This window comes from Ictalurus punctatus, chromosome 22, assembly GCF_001660625.3.
Source record: "Ictalurus punctatus breed USDA103 chromosome 22, Coco_2.0, whole genome shotgun sequence".
NCBI lineage: Eukaryota > Metazoa > Chordata > Actinopteri > Siluriformes > Ictaluridae > Ictalurus > Ictalurus punctatus.
The window spans coordinates 9,490,921-9,509,988 of record NC_030437.2 but is presented as its reverse complement, the minus strand read 5'-3'; the positions used below and the strand labels follow the sequence as shown (position 1 = coordinate 9,509,988).

The following is a 19,068-nucleotide window of genomic DNA, read 5'->3' as shown; positions in this document are numbered from 1 at the left end:
TTAAAAAATAAAAAAATTTAAAAAAAAAACAAAAACACAGCAATTGAATGGAAAGATTTTAAAATAAGGGCTAGTCTCTGTTATTCCACTTGTGGTAAATATAGACAAATAAAGTCAGGGCCAAACACTTGACTACTCACAAAATGTGCTATTGATATATAATTCTTCACTAGCAAGATATACAGCACTGAAACCATGTCTAATTTGGGGGTTTAAAGCCAATAAATGAATACATTTAAGAGGAGTTGATGAGTTATTGGTCTACTAAACTGATTTTTTGGTACAGCTCACTTGGCATTGGACTGAGTACTGGCTGAATGTAATGAGTCCTGTTGCCTAAAACCAATCTGACACCCCTGGTTTAACTAATACAAATTTTTACATTTTTTTTTTTTTTTTTTTAAAAACCTATCATATCTATTTTTAATAACTGCATTATTATCATCAGAACCCTAAAATAAGTTATATTGTTCTCAGGAATGAGGAATTTATCTGTATGTGTTCATTATACCCCCCCCACCCCACCACAGACACTTCTCACCCTGCTGTATATCCACTTAAAACAGAATAGTCATTTATTCAATTTTACAATACAAACACCCACATTCAGCAGAGTCATGAGTTTATAATCGTTAGCTTATTGGCAGCTGAGGTCAGTTCTGTGTGGCTTTTCCTCAGGTTCCTGCACTGCGGAAGGTGTCCTCTCTTTCCTCTTTTGTGTTGCTCTCCTGCCCCCTGCTGGAGTTACTTTGAATTTTTGCTCTGTGATTTGCGCCAATAAAAGTTCCACACTTTGCTCCATTACAGAGCTTAAAATGGTCTGCTCTTCCTTAGAGAACCGCCCCAAAACATGTCTGTCCACTGTTGTGTTTCCTGAGGGTCGCCCGATACCAACTCGTAGCCGTGGCATAACCTGGCACAAGTTAGAACACAGTAGGAAAACTTCAGAGTGACCTTTGGTATTTTTTTTTTCTGATATTGGTTGTCAAATAAATCCGAGACTTACATCAGTATGAAGGCAGTCGATACAGGACCGGACACCGTTGTGACCCCTGTCAATAAAACAATAAGAGAAGCTCAAGTGTGACTGCAAGTACAATCATATTTTATTGTATAATCAGCACCTGACTCACAGATACCATTAGGATGATTAAAGACCACTAGCTTAGTGCTAACACACTAAATGTTTGCATGGGACTATTTAAAAATAAAAAAATAAAAATCCCCACTCCCACATGCTCCTGAAGGAATTCAGACCTGCTCCCTGCTCCCACAGTTACTATTTCTGATTGTACCAGCCATTGATATTCTCTAATAAATGTAGTCAGTTCTAGTACTCAAAATATAAAGAAATAAATAACTGATCTGTATGTGTGCTGGGAATTTATCTGTATGTGTGCAGGGAAATATTACACTTTGAAGATTAGTAGCTGAAAATGACAAGTTACTTCTGGAATGACGGTGTATTCAGTGAACAACACATTTATGAAAGAATGTCAGTCTTTTCAGCCGTTTTATCACTAAAGAACTAAAGAGAGAGGTGAGTGGAGGTGTTTACTATAATCCAGTGACCTGCACTGATTGGAAAAGGGAAGCTCTGATCATCTAGGACTACGTTAACATGTACGTGAAATTCCGTGTAACGTCTATATTCAGGTTGCAGCCATATTCTGAATACGATGTTTAAATGCGTACAGGCATCACAATATTCCTGTATACATGGTTGTTGTAAGTATGTCTGCATTGCCATTCCTAAATACCGAGCCTACAGATAAGCACGTTTTAGCATCCACAATGCGTTGAGGACTCAACATGTGCATATATTCTCCTTTCAGTGGATTTTCTGAATAAGGTGTTTACATGCAACAAAGTTCCAATTAAAACAGGGATATTCCAGGGGTGGGAATCATAATTTGGAGAATATTGTCTTAATCTGAATCGGGCGATCGGATTGCGGCGTTTACGTGACCCAATACTAATCAGAATAGTGCCAAATTCAGATATCAGAGTATTGATGTGCCTGTAAACGTAGTCTATGTCAAGACTTCCTATTAACCTTCACTATTACACATTTTCAAAAATAATGTAGCTTTTATATTTGATATGATATAATCAGGTTTATCGAATGTCTATGAATTAAAAAAAGAATAACATGACTAAATCCATGAATAAAAGTTTCTAATAATTTTAGTGTACTACCCTAAAGGCTAACTCAGATCATTAAAAAAAAATTGTTCTGCACTAACAACAGCACAAAAATGCAATTCAGAGACAGAGACAGAGACAGACAGACAGACTCTGGAAACTATTAGAGGATTAACAGTGGGATGCCTCATGATAATGAGTGTAAACTGCAAACAGGTGAGAATGTAACAGGGAACCATGGTGACAGCTGGGTATTTGGGTCTTTATGCAATCTAGTGGTGAATCTCGGGATTGCTATGTTCAGATGTGAAGGTACGTTCAAGCTATGCGTTCCTACTACTGGTTGCCATAGTAACATTTAATCAGTGGAACTAGTATTCCACTTTTGACAGTGAACCAGTTTTCTTGCCGCTAAAATGAAACATTCTGGAGGGACAGTGTTTGTATATAAAATTCACCAGGGTATATATGCATCATATCCTACAAGATGAAGGAGAAGCAGTGTGGGCTCTTTGCCACAGTGGCCATCTATATGCAGCGACAGCCCAAGCACTGCATCCACGAAAAAATTCGGATTCGCAGGCAGCATGGCGGATCACATGTGCTCTACTGTCTTCACTCTCATTAGTCTTCGCTGCACTAAGTCGCTCCAAATTTGCATAAACTTTTCTCAACTTTGGTGCGTCGCTGGACACGCCCACATCCAGTCGCGAGCAGTCGCTGTCGCTCAGTGAAAATGAATGGAATCCGGTTGCTTTGTCGCTGCAGGTGTGAATGTATCTTGACACGTACACGTAGGATGATGAGGTTAACTGTTATACAGTATATTACTATAAATCTTTTCTATACTGTATGTTGTTAACACATATGAATACTCTTTCTGAAACCCTATATTTTTAGCATGTTTGGTTATACAAACAATAGACTAATCTTAAATACTATAAAATTAGAAAATGAAATTAAATCATATCTGTAAATGAATAGAAAAACATGTGTTGGGGTATATTTTAATGAAAATAACTAGGGTCGGAAAGCGTCTGGATCTGAAAACGACACACATTGGTCTCACAAAAGATGCACTTTCCATGAAAGAAAACTTTTAATGGCCTTCTCAGGCTCCTGTACCATTCGCATTAACCCATCTGGAATGATCAGCAGTGATAATACTGGCATATGCCATTTCATCTCGGATTTGTTTAAGGGCCCAAGTTTAATAGGTGTTTGTTTACTTCTATGTAAAGTATAAGGTGTCCAAAAATCTCCATACATAGGGGAAATTAACATTTTTAAAATAATGTACATACATAGTTTATATTATTATTATTATTATTATTATTATTATTCTTTCCAGATAGCCTTTAATCACGCCTTTGACAAATGAAGAACGTATTGAAATCGTTCTCGTGGCTGGATCGGGAAGCTGTCGCAAGATTGCGATGGATTTTAACAGGAAACATGGCGAGCACATCACACACGGCACCGCTGCCAAACTTATTAACAAATTCAAAAAGACCGGAAGTGATGCGGATGTCCACGAACATCCGCTGACGCAGGCATGACCGACGTGGTGCTGGTATACACAGTCCCCCATGTATGGAGACTTCTGGGACACCATGTATTTAAAACAAACGTGTTTCTGACCTTGCACTTCCTCCATGTTTGATGGCAAGCTTCCCAAGTGGTTTGTCAAGTTCATCATGTACCAAGACGATGTGCTCGGGTCGAACAGAGAATTTGCTTGCTGAAAAGCAATAATCAAGAGATAATTCACAGATGTTTGGCTGTGCTATGTAAACATTCGTTCTGCAATACAGTGATGCACTCATAAATTTAAATTGTGAATATTAAATATATTCTTTAATAATTCATGTATGAGGCAGCTCTCACTCACCTGCCTTCGCCACACTCACACCGTTCACATTCATGAGCAGTTTTGGCCGGAGAAGCACGAGTTGTGTGTCCTGATAAACTGAAACAATAACCTCTCCTGACAGGTGTCTGTCTGATTTCCACTGATCAGACACTCCCAGGCGCTCTGCCAGTGCTGCGATCACGGCCATGCCGACGCTGTGCCGTGAGCCGGTCATACCGGGGTTACCGAGCCCTACCACCTGAAAACATAAGATACACAGATCAGATCAGTGAGGTCCTCCATGAAAGCTTTACTCAGCTCTGAACTGTTCATCGGTCTGGTCTCAGTAAAAGAAGGAATAAATTAAATAAGAAATAAAACATGACAGGGCGTTCTGTTATAGGAAAAGCAATCACGGATAGGGTAGCGTGATGGTGCCAACTTTCAGGTCATTTTCCCAACCCGAAGTGTTTTATTCCTCTTACACCACAACAATTTGGCAACAACTAACTTTTTAACTTACTAGTGATTTATTTGTCATATTTTTGACCTGTTTATAGTTAGTTCCTGTTATCACTTATACTATAGCAGTTATTCACTAAACCTCTTTCTTTCTCTTTCTTGACGTTAATAAGACCAAAAAAACAAATTGTCATGTTACAGAGAAACCGGATGACATAAACTCCTATCCCGTGATTGTAAAAACTTCCTAACTGTTACAAAGTGCTGACACTGGAGATTCCTTTCCTTAAACGTTACATAAGCGTCTCCTAACATAACATGTCATCATAGCAGTAATTACACACCTTCCTTCGTTAAACAACATGTGTCTAAATCTGTTTATTATTAGTCTTAGATTATAAGTTCCAATCTCTATGATTCGTAACAAAAGAAAGAATAGCATAAAAGAACAGGCAAATGAATATAAACTTATCCTTTATGTTACAGCCGTACTACTGTCAGAGCATCAGGCACCGCCATAGTTCATTACGTTTCAACTTATCACAGGTCAGAGACTTTATTTATTCAATAATATCAAACATTTTGGAGAATTAATACATTTGTTTACTTACTTTTAAGATATGGTGAACCTGTTGTACATTTTGTTTACAACCAAGTTGAACCTGTTTGGAGCCGTGTTTCAAAGGTTAATCATGTTTATCATTTAGGATTATTTAGGTCTGTTCAGTCATACTTTTCCTTCATTCAAATTTTGTTCGAGACATATGGAAGTGTGACCTCGAACACACCTCTACAGCTCAGTAGTGCTGTGGTATTTAAAAACACACACACACACAATAGAAACCATCACAGAAATTCTAATGGTTTCCACTACAAATACCATTACAGCCCATCAGTTAACCATTAAAACCATTATCATTACTGGTATCCACTGGACATAACATGCCACCAATTGAAGGCAACAGATTACCAGTAGAGACCCTCAGGGACCATTACAGTTTCCATTAAAACCAATACAATTCCCATTATAACCATTGCAACCAATACAATTCCCATTAAAGCCATTAAAACCAATACGATTCCCATTAAAAACCAATACAATTCCCATTATAACCATTACAACGAATACAATTCCCATTAAAACCATTAAAACCATTACAATTCCCATTAAAACCAATACAATTCCCATTATAACCAATAAAACCAATACAATTCCCATTATAACCATTAAAACCAATACAGTTCCCATTATAGCCATTAAAACCAATACAATTCCCATTAAAAACCAATACAATTCCCATTAAAAACCAATACAATTCACATTATAACCATTACAACAATACAATTCCCATTATAACCATTAAGACCAATACAATTCCCATTATAACCATTCTATATGGGTTTCTGCTACTTTACTCAGCAGGGAATGTAGAAAACAGACACCTACCAGTTTTTTCCTCCTGGAAGTGCTGGCTGTTGTTTCACTGGACATCTTCTCACAGTGTAAAGTACCTAAAGGGCCCAAAAGCACTCGACTGACCAGCTGTGTTATGATCCGTCTCATAAGTGACATGGGGAAGCTGATGAAGTGTGACACACAGGTCCAGAGTGTGAGTCTACTCATTGATGTAAAGCAAAGCTCAGGAGATTACCTTCAGTTACATCAGCAGCTGTTACACTGTTAACAAATACAGCTTCATAACACCATGTGAGTCCACACATTCATAATTCAGTACAATTCTTCGATAATCAGCCAAAATGTTCCTTTTCTAGTTAAAAAAAAAAGAAAAAAAAAGCCACATGTAAAGAACGTGACAGAGGTTAATATGACCGGAAAACAGTGGTTGCCAGACACCACACATTAACAAACCCTAACACTGTGAGCAAGCATTTCACCTACATTTGAATGTTTAAAAAGATTTCCACCTTACAGTTCGTCACTTCCGTTAATCTCGTACCCTTTGTACTGCATTTTCTCTTGATCAAAGTCCCGCATTAAAGCTGTAACACAGACACCTATTATTCTTTTCTCAAGACTTGGCAACTTCACACAGTACGCCATCAGACAGATCACGAAGAAAAGTAGCTGGGAGACGCTGAACCTGATACCGCCCTCTAGTGGTGGCGCATGAACATTACAAAGCACAATACAATGAGAAAGTAAAGTCAATTAAATAAGTAAAGTCACTTAGTAAAGTAAGTAGGTAAATAAATAAAGCACGTAAATAAGTAAGTAAAGTAAATACAGTGGAAATAAGTAGTCTACACACCCCTGTAAAAAATAGCAGGTTATTGTGATGTAAAATATCAAAGCAAGATAAATCATATCAGAAATTTTTCCTCCTTTAATGGTATATAATATAGCACCAAACAAAATTCAAGTGAAAAACCAACAGGATAGATTTCCATCTTTGGCTAACGTTTTATTTTATTTACTTACTGTGAATTAAAACTAGTTTAACTTGACATTTGTGTTTATTATTATTGTTGTTTATTGTATTATCTCTCTATTTTAAGCGAATTATTTAATTTTATTAGTTGTTTGATATTTTAAAAAGTCGTTTCACATCCTTGTCTCTTCCCCCATTAATTTTCACTGAACCTGGAGCCTATTTATTAATTTATTTGTTAGTTTGTTTAATGGTTAATTATTTTAATTACTATTTTAACATTATTCTTTTTTTGCATTCTTGCATATATATATATATATAGATATATATGGGCTATATATAGTTGATTTATTGTACACAGTAGAACGTGTGTAAATTTAGCATTAGCCACTTCCGGTATTTGTACTTTTTCAAAATACGGGTTCAACAGATGGTGGTGTTATTTGTCTGCTGAAGTTTGACCTGACTAGACAGATAGTTGTAACTGCTCTTACCGGATATTTATCGTTAATATATTGCGGTCAGATATGTAAGTCAGAATCCAGCCTGTTAAAAGACAAATGTAATTCTGACATTGTGTTTGTAGCTCGCTAACTGCAGACTGAGAGATGGCGCAGTATTCAGATTAAATGATTTTCTTTAGCGTGTTAGCTAACCAGGCTACCGTGTCTGGGTTTCTCAGTAAGACAGACAGGTTTTAGCTCACAACTGCAAGTCTAGCTAAATATTTGACATGTATATTAAAGATAATAGCAGCCAGCTAGTCACGTGAACCAGCTGGCTGTCTTGCCAGGTAACTTGTGTTAAGGTGTTACTCAGCTTGTTTTCAGTGTGAGGAACAAGGATAGGAGAATAATAAATAAATAAACTGAGTGACACTCGAGCAAACATGTGCAGTCTGTTGTGATTTCAGATGATAACCTTTGACCTTGTCCTCCTTCTCTTCCAAAGCCTGATAACGCCTGTGGAACAGAAACATTCAAGACTATGACCGACCCAACACAAACTATCAAAATGCAGGAAAGCGTGAGAAGGTGTGTGTTTTGTCCTGAATATATTATTATTATTATTATTATTATTATTATTATTATTATTATTATCTGGCATGAACGAACATTCAGATGTCTGACTTTTTCCTTGGTTTGTGTTTCAGACCCTTATCACGAGATCGACAGAGCTGGTCGTCTACTGAAAACTGGTTTGACAGAAGACGGCAGCCAGGAAGAACAGACAGTAGAGGTTACAGCGGACCAAAGGGACTCGTTTCCAGTAGCTTCCAGCATCCAAGAGGGAGCAGGAGTCTCCACAATGACCCCACCCAAAAGGGAGCCACATCAGAGCTCACTGGAAAGGTGCGTTTCGGTCCGTAGCTCCTCTTCAGTCGCTGTAAATGTTGTGCATGACTTAATACTCAGCTCAAAATAATGTCCTTGTGCTCAATAGCATGTTTTCAGTTTATTCAACAACAAAAAAAATGTGATGCAACCAACAGTCCTTAAAGGATATGATTTGGCTTTTCTTTCACTTTGGCATTTCTTGTTTGAATGATTTAATCTCACAGCGATCAACGCAAAAATCTGAACCGCACAATAAAAGAAGAATAAATGGAAGATCATCAGACACAACCAGAGGAGGTAATGTATTAAAGGAGGACACCCAGGAATACATGAGGTCCTAGACAAACTAAATAATCTCTACCACACTCCTTTCTGTTTTTCTTTCGTTCTTTTTTTTTTTTTTTTAAGGTTATAGAGGTACCAGACCTGCTCTAAAATCCGAAGAGAGACCCACGTCTCAAGAGGTTGCGAAAAGTAGCACGTTTGAAGTGAAACTGTCTGATTTTCCTGAGCTGAGTGACTTCAAGCCACTCGAAAGCCCTGAAGCTCGACTGTGCTGGGGTTCAAACAACTCGTCAGCTCTTCGTGATTCACCAGCAGCCACCGTTAAGGTGCAATGGCAGGCAAAAAAGATTCACAGGAATGCTCGGACATACCGTGTTCCTGGTACTTATACGGTTAAATGAAAAGCTCAGAGTAAAATCTGATCTTGTGTTGATATTCTTTAGGAGACGTCAGGACATAAAGGACCAAAACAGAAACCAATACAGCACGTCACCTCAACAGAAAAGACTCCGCAGAAATCGACTGCCACAGCAGGTCGAATTGACATTTTTATACCACTCTTTATTAGGGTGCTTTCATGGAAGTGTGTGGTTGTGTAACATGTTACTTTATATAGGTGCAGATACTGAGCTTGTGTTACCAAACCCTTATGGATCACCAGCAACCTCCTGGGCCAGCATTGCCTCTCAGCCTCCTAAAGTCACGCAAAAGAGTCCTGCCGCGCAAGACACATCCTCTCAGGTAAAGCGCACTTTTACCAATTAGTCTGTTTGCGAATTCTGAAAATAGACCCGCTTTAATCTTCCATTCACTGATGAGAGGTATGGTGATGGAAAGTGTTAAATGAAACATTTGCAAGTACATGTAGAAAGCATGGGAATCAACCAAAGGAGACCTGGAGCTGGTGTTAAATAAATAAATAAATAACCACACAGGTAAATATTATTAATGCATTAGATTTTAAAATACAAATACTATTTCAAAACATCAGTATTTTGTGAACTTTGTCTGTATTTGCATACAGTCAAGGTCATAATTTTACATACACCTTGTAAAATCTGCAAAATGTTACTAATTAAAAAAAAAAAAAAAAAAAGAGGTTTCATAAAAACTGCATTTAGTTTTTTTTATTTTATTTAGTTCTGCCCAGAATAAGCTATTTCACAGATGTTTACATACAGAATAGACCACAAAACATAATACTAACTGAATTTACACAAATGAACCAGTTCGAAAGTTTACATACGCTTGATTCTTAATACAGTGTGTCATTTCCTGGATGATCAATGACTGTTTTTATGTTTTCTGATAGTTGTTCACGAGTCCCTTGTTTGTCCTGAGCAGTTAAACTGCCCACTGTTCTTCAGAAAAATCCTCCAGGTCCTGCACATTCTTTGCTTTTCCAGCATCTTCTCCATATTTGACCCCTTTCCAACATGCACTGACACTCAGGAAGGCAACTTTTGAACAGGGTGATCAGTGCAAATTATTTTTATTTTGTTCATTTTTTTTTTTTCTTCATTTAGTACTGCCCTTCAGAAGATATTTACATGTTTCCCAGAAGACAAAATAATAACTTCCACCGATCATCCTGTTCAAAATTTTACCTCCATGACAAACATAAAAACAGCCGTTGATTATCCAGGTATCAACACTTTGTGTGTCCCAGTGGAGCTACAGCACACTGTCATTGTAGATACTGCAGGAAATGGATTGATAATTACAGGATAATATTAATCATTAGATTTGACGTTTTCTATCTAGGATGATGTGTGTCAGGGAGAAGGTGAACAAACTGCGAAGAAGAAAAGGAAGAAAAAGAAGAAATCTAAAGTAGTGTGTGAGAATGGAGAGCAGGAGATACACAATATGGCACTGATACAGCAGGAGCCTCCCAAGTTTGAGGTGAATAATTAGATCATTATCTCATGCATTTAACCTTATGTCACAAAAAGGCATGTATGTTTCATTGTTTTGTTATTTCATGCTTGACATGTTTGTTAGTGACACCAGTTCAACTTTAAACTTTGCTCATATAATTTTGCCTTTAGGATGAAGAGGAGTTTCCGGATCTCTCTCTTGCTTCTGTTAATCCAAGCAAAGGACCGAGGCGTTCGTCAAATACCAGAATACAGGTAATGCCTTTAAAGTAAGAAGACACTGACTGATGCATTGTTTGGTCCTCACTTTTTGTCTCTGTTACACAGGAGAATACTGGGACACCTGAGAAAGATGGGTTGGTTCCGCAATTTGAGAATATAAACAAAAGCAAAGCCATTGACGCAAAGTCTGGGTCTGCTGTTTCAAAGAAAGTACAGGTTAGATGTGAATTTATTATTACTTGGTCCATTGTATATTTGGGAAGATTTTCTAACACACAAGGTAGACAGGTCCATAAGTATTTGGACAGTGACACAATTTTCGTAATTTTGCATCTGTACACCGCCACAGTTGATTTGAAATGAACATTCAACAAAAATATCGCATTAATCGTTTAGGAATTTCGGCCATTTTTTACAAAGTCCCTCCGTTTTCACAGGCTCAGAAGTACAAACTAACAGAAATATTAATATAAGGATTATTTATAATACTTTGATGCAAATCCTTTGCAGTCAATGACTGCCTGACGTCTCGAAACCATTGACATCACCAAATGTTGAGTTTCCTCCTTGAGATCCTTTACCAGGCCTTTACTGCAGCCGCCTTCAGTTGCTATATGTTTATGGGTCCCTGACTTCAGTTTTATCTTCAGTAAGTGAAAAGCATCCCCAATTGGGTTAAGGTCATCAGACATTTTTGAACATTTAATTTCTTTGCCTTAAGATGTTGCTTTGCAGCATGTTTTGGGTCATTATCCATATGTACTGTGAAGCACTGTCCTATCCTTTTGCAGCATTTGATTCAATCTGAGCTGAAAGTATATCTCTATACACTTCAGAATTCATCCTGCTACTTGTATCATCAGTCACATCATCAATAAACACCAGTGATCCAATTCCATTGACAGCCATACATGCCTATGCCTTAACACGTCCTCCACCATGTTTGACAGATGATGTGGCATGCTTTGAAAAATGAGCCTTTCCTTTCCTTCTCCATACTTTTCTCTTCCCATTATTCTGGTACAATCCTGGTTTCATCTGTCCATGTTCAACACCTTGGCAGGCTTTTTTAGATGTTGTCTAGCAAAGTCTAATTTGGCCTTTCTGTTCTTGAGTGTTCTCAGTGGAAATTACGAGGAAACAGGCCACACCTGGGCATTAAACAGCTTGTCAGTCAAGTGTCCAATTACTTTTGAGCCTGTGGCTCAAAAATGGCGGTAATTACTAAATTGTTCATTCATTATTTTTGTTAAACCCGTTGAATTAAAGCTGAAAGTGTACACTTCAATAACATATTGATTGCTTCATTTGAAATTCATTTTGGTGGTATACAGAGGCAAAATGATACAAATTGTGTCACTGTCCAAATACTTATGAACCTGACTGTGTAACACTAAATCTAATGGGTTGATGAAATCTTTAGTAGTACATACAGAGACGCTCAAACGAATACAGGGTAAGCTAAAATAAAATATCCAGGGTGGAAAAAGAGAGAAAGAATCCATACAGCAGTTCAGAGTAATCTGCTATTTGTTGAGATTTATTAATGACCATATGTTGGCAGAAATATACTGATTCAGTCTCTTGATTAACTTGATAAGCCATATGCTTTGCGACTTATTATCTAACAACCCTAGTTCTCAAGAGGGGTCTGTGATTTTATTTTATTATTTTCTTACAGTGGGAGAAATCGCAACCCAGCATTGTCGGTTGTTATATTTGTTATCTAGTACTTTTGGTTATTAGTCACTTTAATTGATTGGTTTAATCTAAACCTCAACAGCAAATAGGCTAACACACAATGTCAACTTAAATCTAATGAGCATTTATGTTAAGTGTTGTATTCATGTCACGTTATATTTATCTCATCACCAGCCAGTAGGTCAAAAGAAGAGCAAGGCACTTGTTCAGCTTGACCTAGGGGACATGCTGAAAGTTCTGGAGCAGAAACAACAGTCTCAAAAGTCCAGACAAGATGTTAAACCACTAACTCTTACAGGTATTTCGGTGAGGAGGGCCATTCGGTTAGTTTAATTGAATTACTAGATTCATTTCCAAAGCTCTTAGGCATATTATAAGTACTCTTGGAATACTCCTTCAATAATTTAGTGTTGATATTTATAATTAAAAATTGATTAACTTTAATAATTTATTGTTATGCTTAAAGTTTGCTATTGCCCCCGTGTTAAATTCAGTAGGAGGAGCCCTACCAGTTGTCCACAAGGACCCAACAGCTCAAAAGAAGCATTCATGGCAGCAAGAGAGGATAGCACACAACCCTTTGGATTCCACCTGCCCTTTAGTGAAAAAGGGAAAACAGCGAGAGGTGCCTAAAGCTAAAAAGCCTACACCTCTTAAAAAAGTACGTTATTTCTAGCTGTTTAATTATTTAACAGTCTAAAGGACCTGTAAAGTCTTTCGTATACTGTACCACACAATCCTGAATCGCATGCACTGCACAGGTCATTTTAAAGGAGAGAGAAGAAAGGAAACAGAACCGCTTGCTAGAAGAAAGAGATCCGACACGAATGACTAGTGAAGCCACTCAAGAGCCACAAGCCAGTGAGAATCTTTCTGAGAGCAATTCAGCGCAGCACTGTCCTGAACCAACAAGTAATCATGTCTTTATGTCCTATATACATACCTTTCTGCGTGTCTATTTCAAATCATCATGTAGATTTCAACCATTGCTATTCGTCTTAAAGGAATCATTAGGCGTAATAGCATTGATGACCTATGGGTTCATTTTGATCTCAGGTGACCAGAGTGGTGCTGAGGAGGCTGATCAAACAGGTTCACCTGAAGACCCGAAGAACCTTGAAGAAGATAGCGCGCCGTCTAAAAACTGGGATTCAAATTCCAACCCCAGTCGTCCGAAAATCCATAGCAGGAAATTCAGAGAGTAAGGGCTGAAAAATGAATTCTTCACAAATATCAGGTTAATGCATGAAACCCAGTGGTTATGTACTTATATAAAGGACAATCTGACCTAAATATCCAATCAGATATTTAAAAAAAATCAATTTGACTTTGACAGCTACTGCAGCCAGATGCTAAGCAAGGATGTAGACGAGTGTGTGACTGTTCTGCTGAAGGAGCTGGTCAGGTTCCAGGACCGGCTTTACCAGAAAGATCCCATGAAGGCCAGGATGAAGAGGCGGCTGGTCATGGGTCTCAGGGAGGTGCTGAAACACCTAAAGCTCAGGAAAGTCAAGTGTGTCATCATCTCTCCCAACTGTGAACGTGTACAGTCTAAAGGTATTCGGACAAACAGACCTGTTTAGTGTGTGTGTGTATAGATTAGAACGTGATGTTCAGTTTGTGAACCTATTACTTCTCTTAAGATACCTTTACAATATATTCTCTGTCTGCTGCATCTGTAGTACATGTGAGATTAGAGCAACAATACATTTTGACAGATATCCCTATACTGAATCCACACCTAATAATGGCAGTTGTCGGGGGCATCATTTAACTGGTATCACGTGATGGATGTATTGTTGCTCAGAATTATGTTATGTTCATGAGCTTATTAGATTTGACATGGATTCTCTTCCTAGTAGTCTAAATTTCAGATAACCGTCTGTGTAGTTTAACTAAATTTGCAGAATTAATAACATTTATCACTTGCATTAATATTAATAACTGGGGGGGGGGAATAAACCAGACAAATAAACAAAGTAAATGGTTTTCCGTGTGTATGGATTCTAAAGACATTCACATTTGGTGTATTTCCTGTCCAGGTGGTCTCGATGAAGCTCTACACACAATCATTGATACATGTCTGGAACAAGATGTTCCTTTTGTCTTTGCCTTGTCAAGGAAGGCTTTGGGTCGCTGTGTGAACAAAGCCGTTCCCGTCAGTCTGGTGGGCATCTTCAACTACGATGGAGCACAGGTATGGGCGGTTATCTCCTGCTTCCATTTCAGTACAGTTCCACAATTGGAAGCCACGGTAGTCTCTTTCCTCTCTCCTCTATAATCAAACACTGTCAAGACTAAATGTAAGTATATTAATAAGTGTGCTACATTTTTCTGCAGCAATATTACATTTAAGTGATCTGTGGAACATTCACACTCTTTATTACTCGTGTTATATATACACTTTATTAGGAACACCTGCTTGCAGTTATCCCATCAGCCAATCATGTGGCAGCAGCACAGTGCATACAGTCATGCTGATACAGGTCAAGAGCTTCAGTTAATTTTCACATCAAACATCAGAATGGGGAAAAAGTGTGATCTCTGTGTGTTTGACTGTGGTTGTTGGTGCCAAAAAAAACATTGATCGAACAACAGTTCTGTGGGTGGAAACACCTGTTGATTAAAAGAGGTCAGAGGAAAATGACCAGACTGGTTCGAGCTACCTGGAATGGATATAGTAACTCAAATAAGCACTCTTTACAACCGTGGTGAGCAGAAAAACATCTCAGCACGCACAAAACATCAAACCTTGAGGTGTATTTGCTGTAACAGCAGAAGAACTCATCTGGTTCCACTCCTGTCAAAAACAGTCAAAAACAAGAATCTGAGGCTATCATGGGCACAGATTCACCCAAACTGGACAGATGATGAAGATTTTAAAAAATCCAGTCTTCACCGGTCCAGTTTGGGTGAGCCCGTGCCCTTGATAGCCTCGGATTCTTGTTCTTGGCTGTCAGCTCAGATCAGTCTGGTCATTCTCCTCTGATCTCTCTCATCAGCAAGGTGTATAAGCCTGCACACAGGATGTCTTTTGTTTTTCTCACCATTCTGTATAATTTCTATAGACTGTTCTATAGACTGTTCTATAGAAACTGATCCCAGGAGATCATCAGTTTCTGAAATACTCAAACCAGCCATTCTGGTACTAACAACCAATGCCCCAGTTAAAGTCACAGAGATCACACTTTTTCCCATCCTTATGTTTGATGTGAACGTTAACTGAAGCTCTTGACCTGTATCTGCATGGTTTTTTGCATTGTACTGCTGCTACATGATTGGCTGATTAGATAACTCTAATACAGGCATTCCTATTATAAGTGGATGGCGAGTGTGTATGTAGAAATGCTTAGACGAGTATCGTTCAATTGCTAAATCAAGCCTTAGGACATGCAAATAATAAGCTGAATATTGTTATACTGTCCATTTATGTCTTTATAAAATATACATAGTTAGAAAAAAAATTGCTCTTGCAGTTTAAACATGTTTATGAGAAGTGTAATGTAAATGGTCTCACAAAGTTTCAGAGTACTGAAGTGGTCTATAAATTAAATTGTTATGAGTCAATTGTTGGCACATATTTTAAATAGTAAATATTTCTGAGCTGATCATACGCTGCATTAGACAGAACAAGATCGGTTACCCATTGACTTGAACTGAGTTTCTAAATCAGCTAAAGTAATGATGCTTGTTCCTCTCAGTTGCCTGAAATGTGCATTTCAACACATCAGTGTATTTAATGCACATTAAAGGTGTATTTAATGTATACACATTTCCCTATTTTGCTTCTCAAGCACTTCTGTAGTGCATCCCGTAGTGTCCTTATGCTTCTCTAATACACCCGACTCAGCTCCTGAAGTAATGATCAATATTGGGGCGGGGAGAACAGTAAAATGGACACAGGACACATATAACTTGAGGGTCCCAGCAGGGAAAGTATTGGGAAATTGTACAATATTTGTCTCATCACCCACACAGGACCATTACCACAAAATGATTGAGCTCACATCACAGGCAAGGAAAGCCTATGAGATGATGGTTTCCAACCTTGAGGAGAGTGTACAGAAGGAGCCGGGAGAGGAGAATGAGACACAGCAGCTAATGGAGCCGCCATTAGACACCCCGGAGGCAGAAGAACCAGAATACAGTAAGATTTAGTCTTTTTAGATAGTCCTTGCTGCAGAACCAAAAGTCCAAGGACTGGAGCTGGACCTGCTCCAACTCCTCCTCTAACCCTAACCCCTAACCTGTATGAAACGATGAAATGCATCAAACATCGAACAACTCAACTATCGCACGTATCCAGCCTGAAACGCTCTGAGATGTCTCCTCACCTGGACTTTTGGATCGACTCCGCCCAGGTAGGACGAGTTAGATAAGGTCTGACTCCACCCCCTGAACTTGGTTCTGCAGCAAGGGGCGCTTGAGTATTTTCTAAAAATATTTGTAAAAATGTTTTTTTCTTATAGTCCATGTCCTTGTGTATTGTTTTAGTTAAAGTTTGGAAGAAAATGCTGGAGAAAGACTACAACCACCAATTCCTGCCTTTCGAGGAGCAGTTTGCTTCAGTGACCATCAGCGCAGATTCAGACAACCATCTGCATGACCTTGGAGGAAGCTGATCATTCACTAATGGAATAAAGATTTGTGAATAAGGGGGTATAACGATACACAAAATTCTAATTTGATACAACGCGATACAGTGGTGTCTCATTATGAATCATGTATCAATACAACAAATGTAAGCATTGTGTGAATATGTGCCTTAGATTTCCATTTGATTCAAACATTCAACATTATTGAATTCACATTATGTGAATAATGACAGTGGTTGTGTGATCCATGCAGATTCTCAGCAGCATATAATAAAACAAAAGCTGTGAATTAGAATGTAACAAAATGAACACGTGTCTAATTAAACATTAGCTGTCGGGCCAAGCTGGGAAGACTCCCAAGTGGGCGTGTCTGAACTAAAGCACTGGGTTTTTATTTATTATTTATTTTTAAAATCCTCGTCGTGTTTTCATTCCCCTTTTTTAACTCCTTATGCTATCAGTCAAAGGCGAGTAGCTCCCTGTAGCACTAGGCTAGACGTGTTTATGAATCCTGCATTCTCCACCACCGACACAGAAGGATGATGTCGAATGTGTTTGTAGTGAAAACAGTCCACATCTCCCTGTCCGTCAGCGTTATAACTTACAGGGAAGCCAAAGTGCTCCTGTAAAAGACTTGGGGGAAATTTTCACAGCCCTTGCTGCTTTTCTTGAAATAATATGCTAGTACGCAATTAAGTGTATTAACTTGTGAAAAATAGTGTACTTAGGATAAGCACACTATTGATTTTAGATAAAGCGGAAGCAATTTTTTCAGAGGAGGGAGTAAAAAAAATTATTACACCTCATAATGTAAGCATTATTTTAGGAGAAATAGCCTACTTTTATTATGTAGCATGTTGAATGTATTTTTCAATACACAGACGTATCGATTCGAGAGACTTGTATCGAATTATATGATGCGATGCACCATATCGTTACACCCCTACTTGTGAATTAATTAAACACGATCACATGATCTTGAATATTTTTGTCGATTTAAATGTTTACAAATTTGCACAAGAAAATATGAAAACCTGTCTTATAAGTAAATGAAGTATCACTGCCTCTAAATTAATGTAGCCGATGAGCAACTTGTTTTCAATTCCCATTAAAATATTTAGATAAAACAAGCTTAACATCTTTTTATTTCTCCTGAAGCACGTTAATGTCATTGTAGGAATCTTGTTGATCTTGTATGAGTCTGGGTTTTTTTTCTTCTCTCTTTTCCTTCTCCAAATGTATAAATCAGCCATATGTGTAACCCAGGGTGCAATATATGTCTGCTGGACAGCATCTGGTCACTCTTGCACCGTGTTCTGTGCATCATCATCTGGTGGCACTGGCCAATAAACGTTCTATTACAATCCAAACCATGCTGTGAGTTCAGCTCATCTAAGAATAAACCAGTTGGTCTTAGATGGGTTACAGAGGTTGAGGCATATCAGTTGCTAATGTCAATGAAAAACAAGAAAGCACATGTCTAGTAGGCAAAGGAGCATTAAAACTGAACCACTGAGGTGTCTGGTTGGATGACCCCAGGTTCTTTTTGCACTATAATGATGAAAGGTCAGAATTTGTGGCAAGTAGTATATCTGTATTACATCAAGAGAATCAGACCCTATCTCACTGATCAGGCTACACAGCTACTAGTCCAGGCTCTTGTCATATCAAAACTGGACTACTGCAACGCACTACTCTTGGGCCTCCGAGCCAGCTCCATCAAACACGTCAAATGATTCAGAATGCAGCAGCATGTCTTCAACCAGCCAAAAAGAATCCATGTCACACCCCTCTTCATTTCCCTCCACTGGCTACATGTAGCCGCCCGCATCAAATTCAAGGCCTTGATGCTCACGTGCAAGACCTTGTCTGGAACAGCACACTGCTACCTCAACACTCTCCTTGAAGTTTACGTTCCCTCACGCAAATCTGTGATCGGTTAACAACCGACGCTTAATAGTACCTACTCAATGTGGCTCGAGGTCCCTTTCCAGAACCTTCACACCAACCGTCCCTCAGTGGTGGAATGAACTTCCAACCTCAATCCGGACAAGAATTTGTCACTATTTTCAAAAAACTGCTAAAGACCAACCTCTTCCATGAGCACTTAACTAACCCCTGAGACGCCAACCCCCACATTGTTTAAAAAAAATAAAAACTTACTCTGGCACTTACACCTCTACTCTGCACACTTTGCTT

The 19,068-nt window shown here is 38.4% G+C and overlaps 2 protein-coding genes across 8 annotated transcripts; one reads left to right on the top strand and one right to left on the bottom strand.

Annotated features, from left to right (window-relative positions):
- Nucleotides 1–552: 552 nt before the first annotated feature.
- Nucleotides 553–6,534, bottom strand: ptrh1 (peptidyl-tRNA hydrolase 1 homolog). Of its 6 annotated transcripts, XM_047149791.2 has the most exons (7): nucleotides 6,360–6,533; nucleotides 6,112–6,228; nucleotides 5,907–5,971; nucleotides 4,037–4,256; nucleotides 3,787–3,886; nucleotides 1,007–1,052; nucleotides 553–913 (listed from the first exon to the last, which is right to left on the bottom strand). In XM_047149791.2, the coding sequence occupies exons 2-7, from the start codon at nucleotides 6,179–6,181 to the stop codon at nucleotides 638–640; spliced, it is 777 nt and encodes a 258-aa protein (XP_047005747.1). In that variant the 5' UTR covers nucleotides 6,182–6,228; nucleotides 6,360–6,533; the 3' UTR covers nucleotides 553–637. The 6 variants fall into 6 exon arrangements, with proteins under 6 accessions (XP_047005747.1, XP_017306685.1, XP_017306686.1 ...); XM_017451196.3 differs by lacking the exon at nucleotides 6,112–6,228 and having other exon boundaries at nucleotides 5,907–6,039; nucleotides 6,391–6,534; XM_017451197.3 differs by lacking the exon at nucleotides 6,112–6,228 and having other exon boundaries at nucleotides 5,907–6,039; nucleotides 6,418–6,532.
- Nucleotides 6,535–7,247: 713 nt separating this feature from the next.
- On the top strand, nucleotides 7,248–17,999 carry LOC108256010 (selenocysteine insertion sequence-binding protein 2). Of its 2 annotated transcripts, none has more exons than XM_017452460.3 (18): nucleotides 7,248–7,378; nucleotides 7,801–7,883; nucleotides 8,003–8,201; nucleotides 8,411–8,483; nucleotides 8,595–8,797; nucleotides 8,915–9,005; nucleotides 9,088–9,212; nucleotides 10,236–10,376; nucleotides 10,523–10,606; nucleotides 10,679–10,789; nucleotides 12,449–12,572; nucleotides 12,769–12,935; nucleotides 13,036–13,186; nucleotides 13,331–13,475; nucleotides 13,611–13,831; nucleotides 14,317–14,471; nucleotides 16,253–16,421; nucleotides 16,769–17,999. In XM_017452460.3, the coding sequence occupies exons 2-18, from the start codon at nucleotides 7,837–7,839 to the stop codon at nucleotides 16,894–16,896; spliced, it is 2,334 nt and encodes a 777-aa protein (XP_017307949.1). In that variant the 5' UTR covers nucleotides 7,248–7,378; nucleotides 7,801–7,836; the 3' UTR covers nucleotides 16,897–17,999. The 2 variants fall into 2 exon arrangements, with proteins under 2 accessions (XP_017307949.1, XP_047005746.1); XM_047149790.2 differs by lacking the exon at nucleotides 7,248–7,378 and adding an exon at nucleotides 7,444–7,642.
- Nucleotides 18,000–19,068: the final 1,069 nt, after the last annotated feature.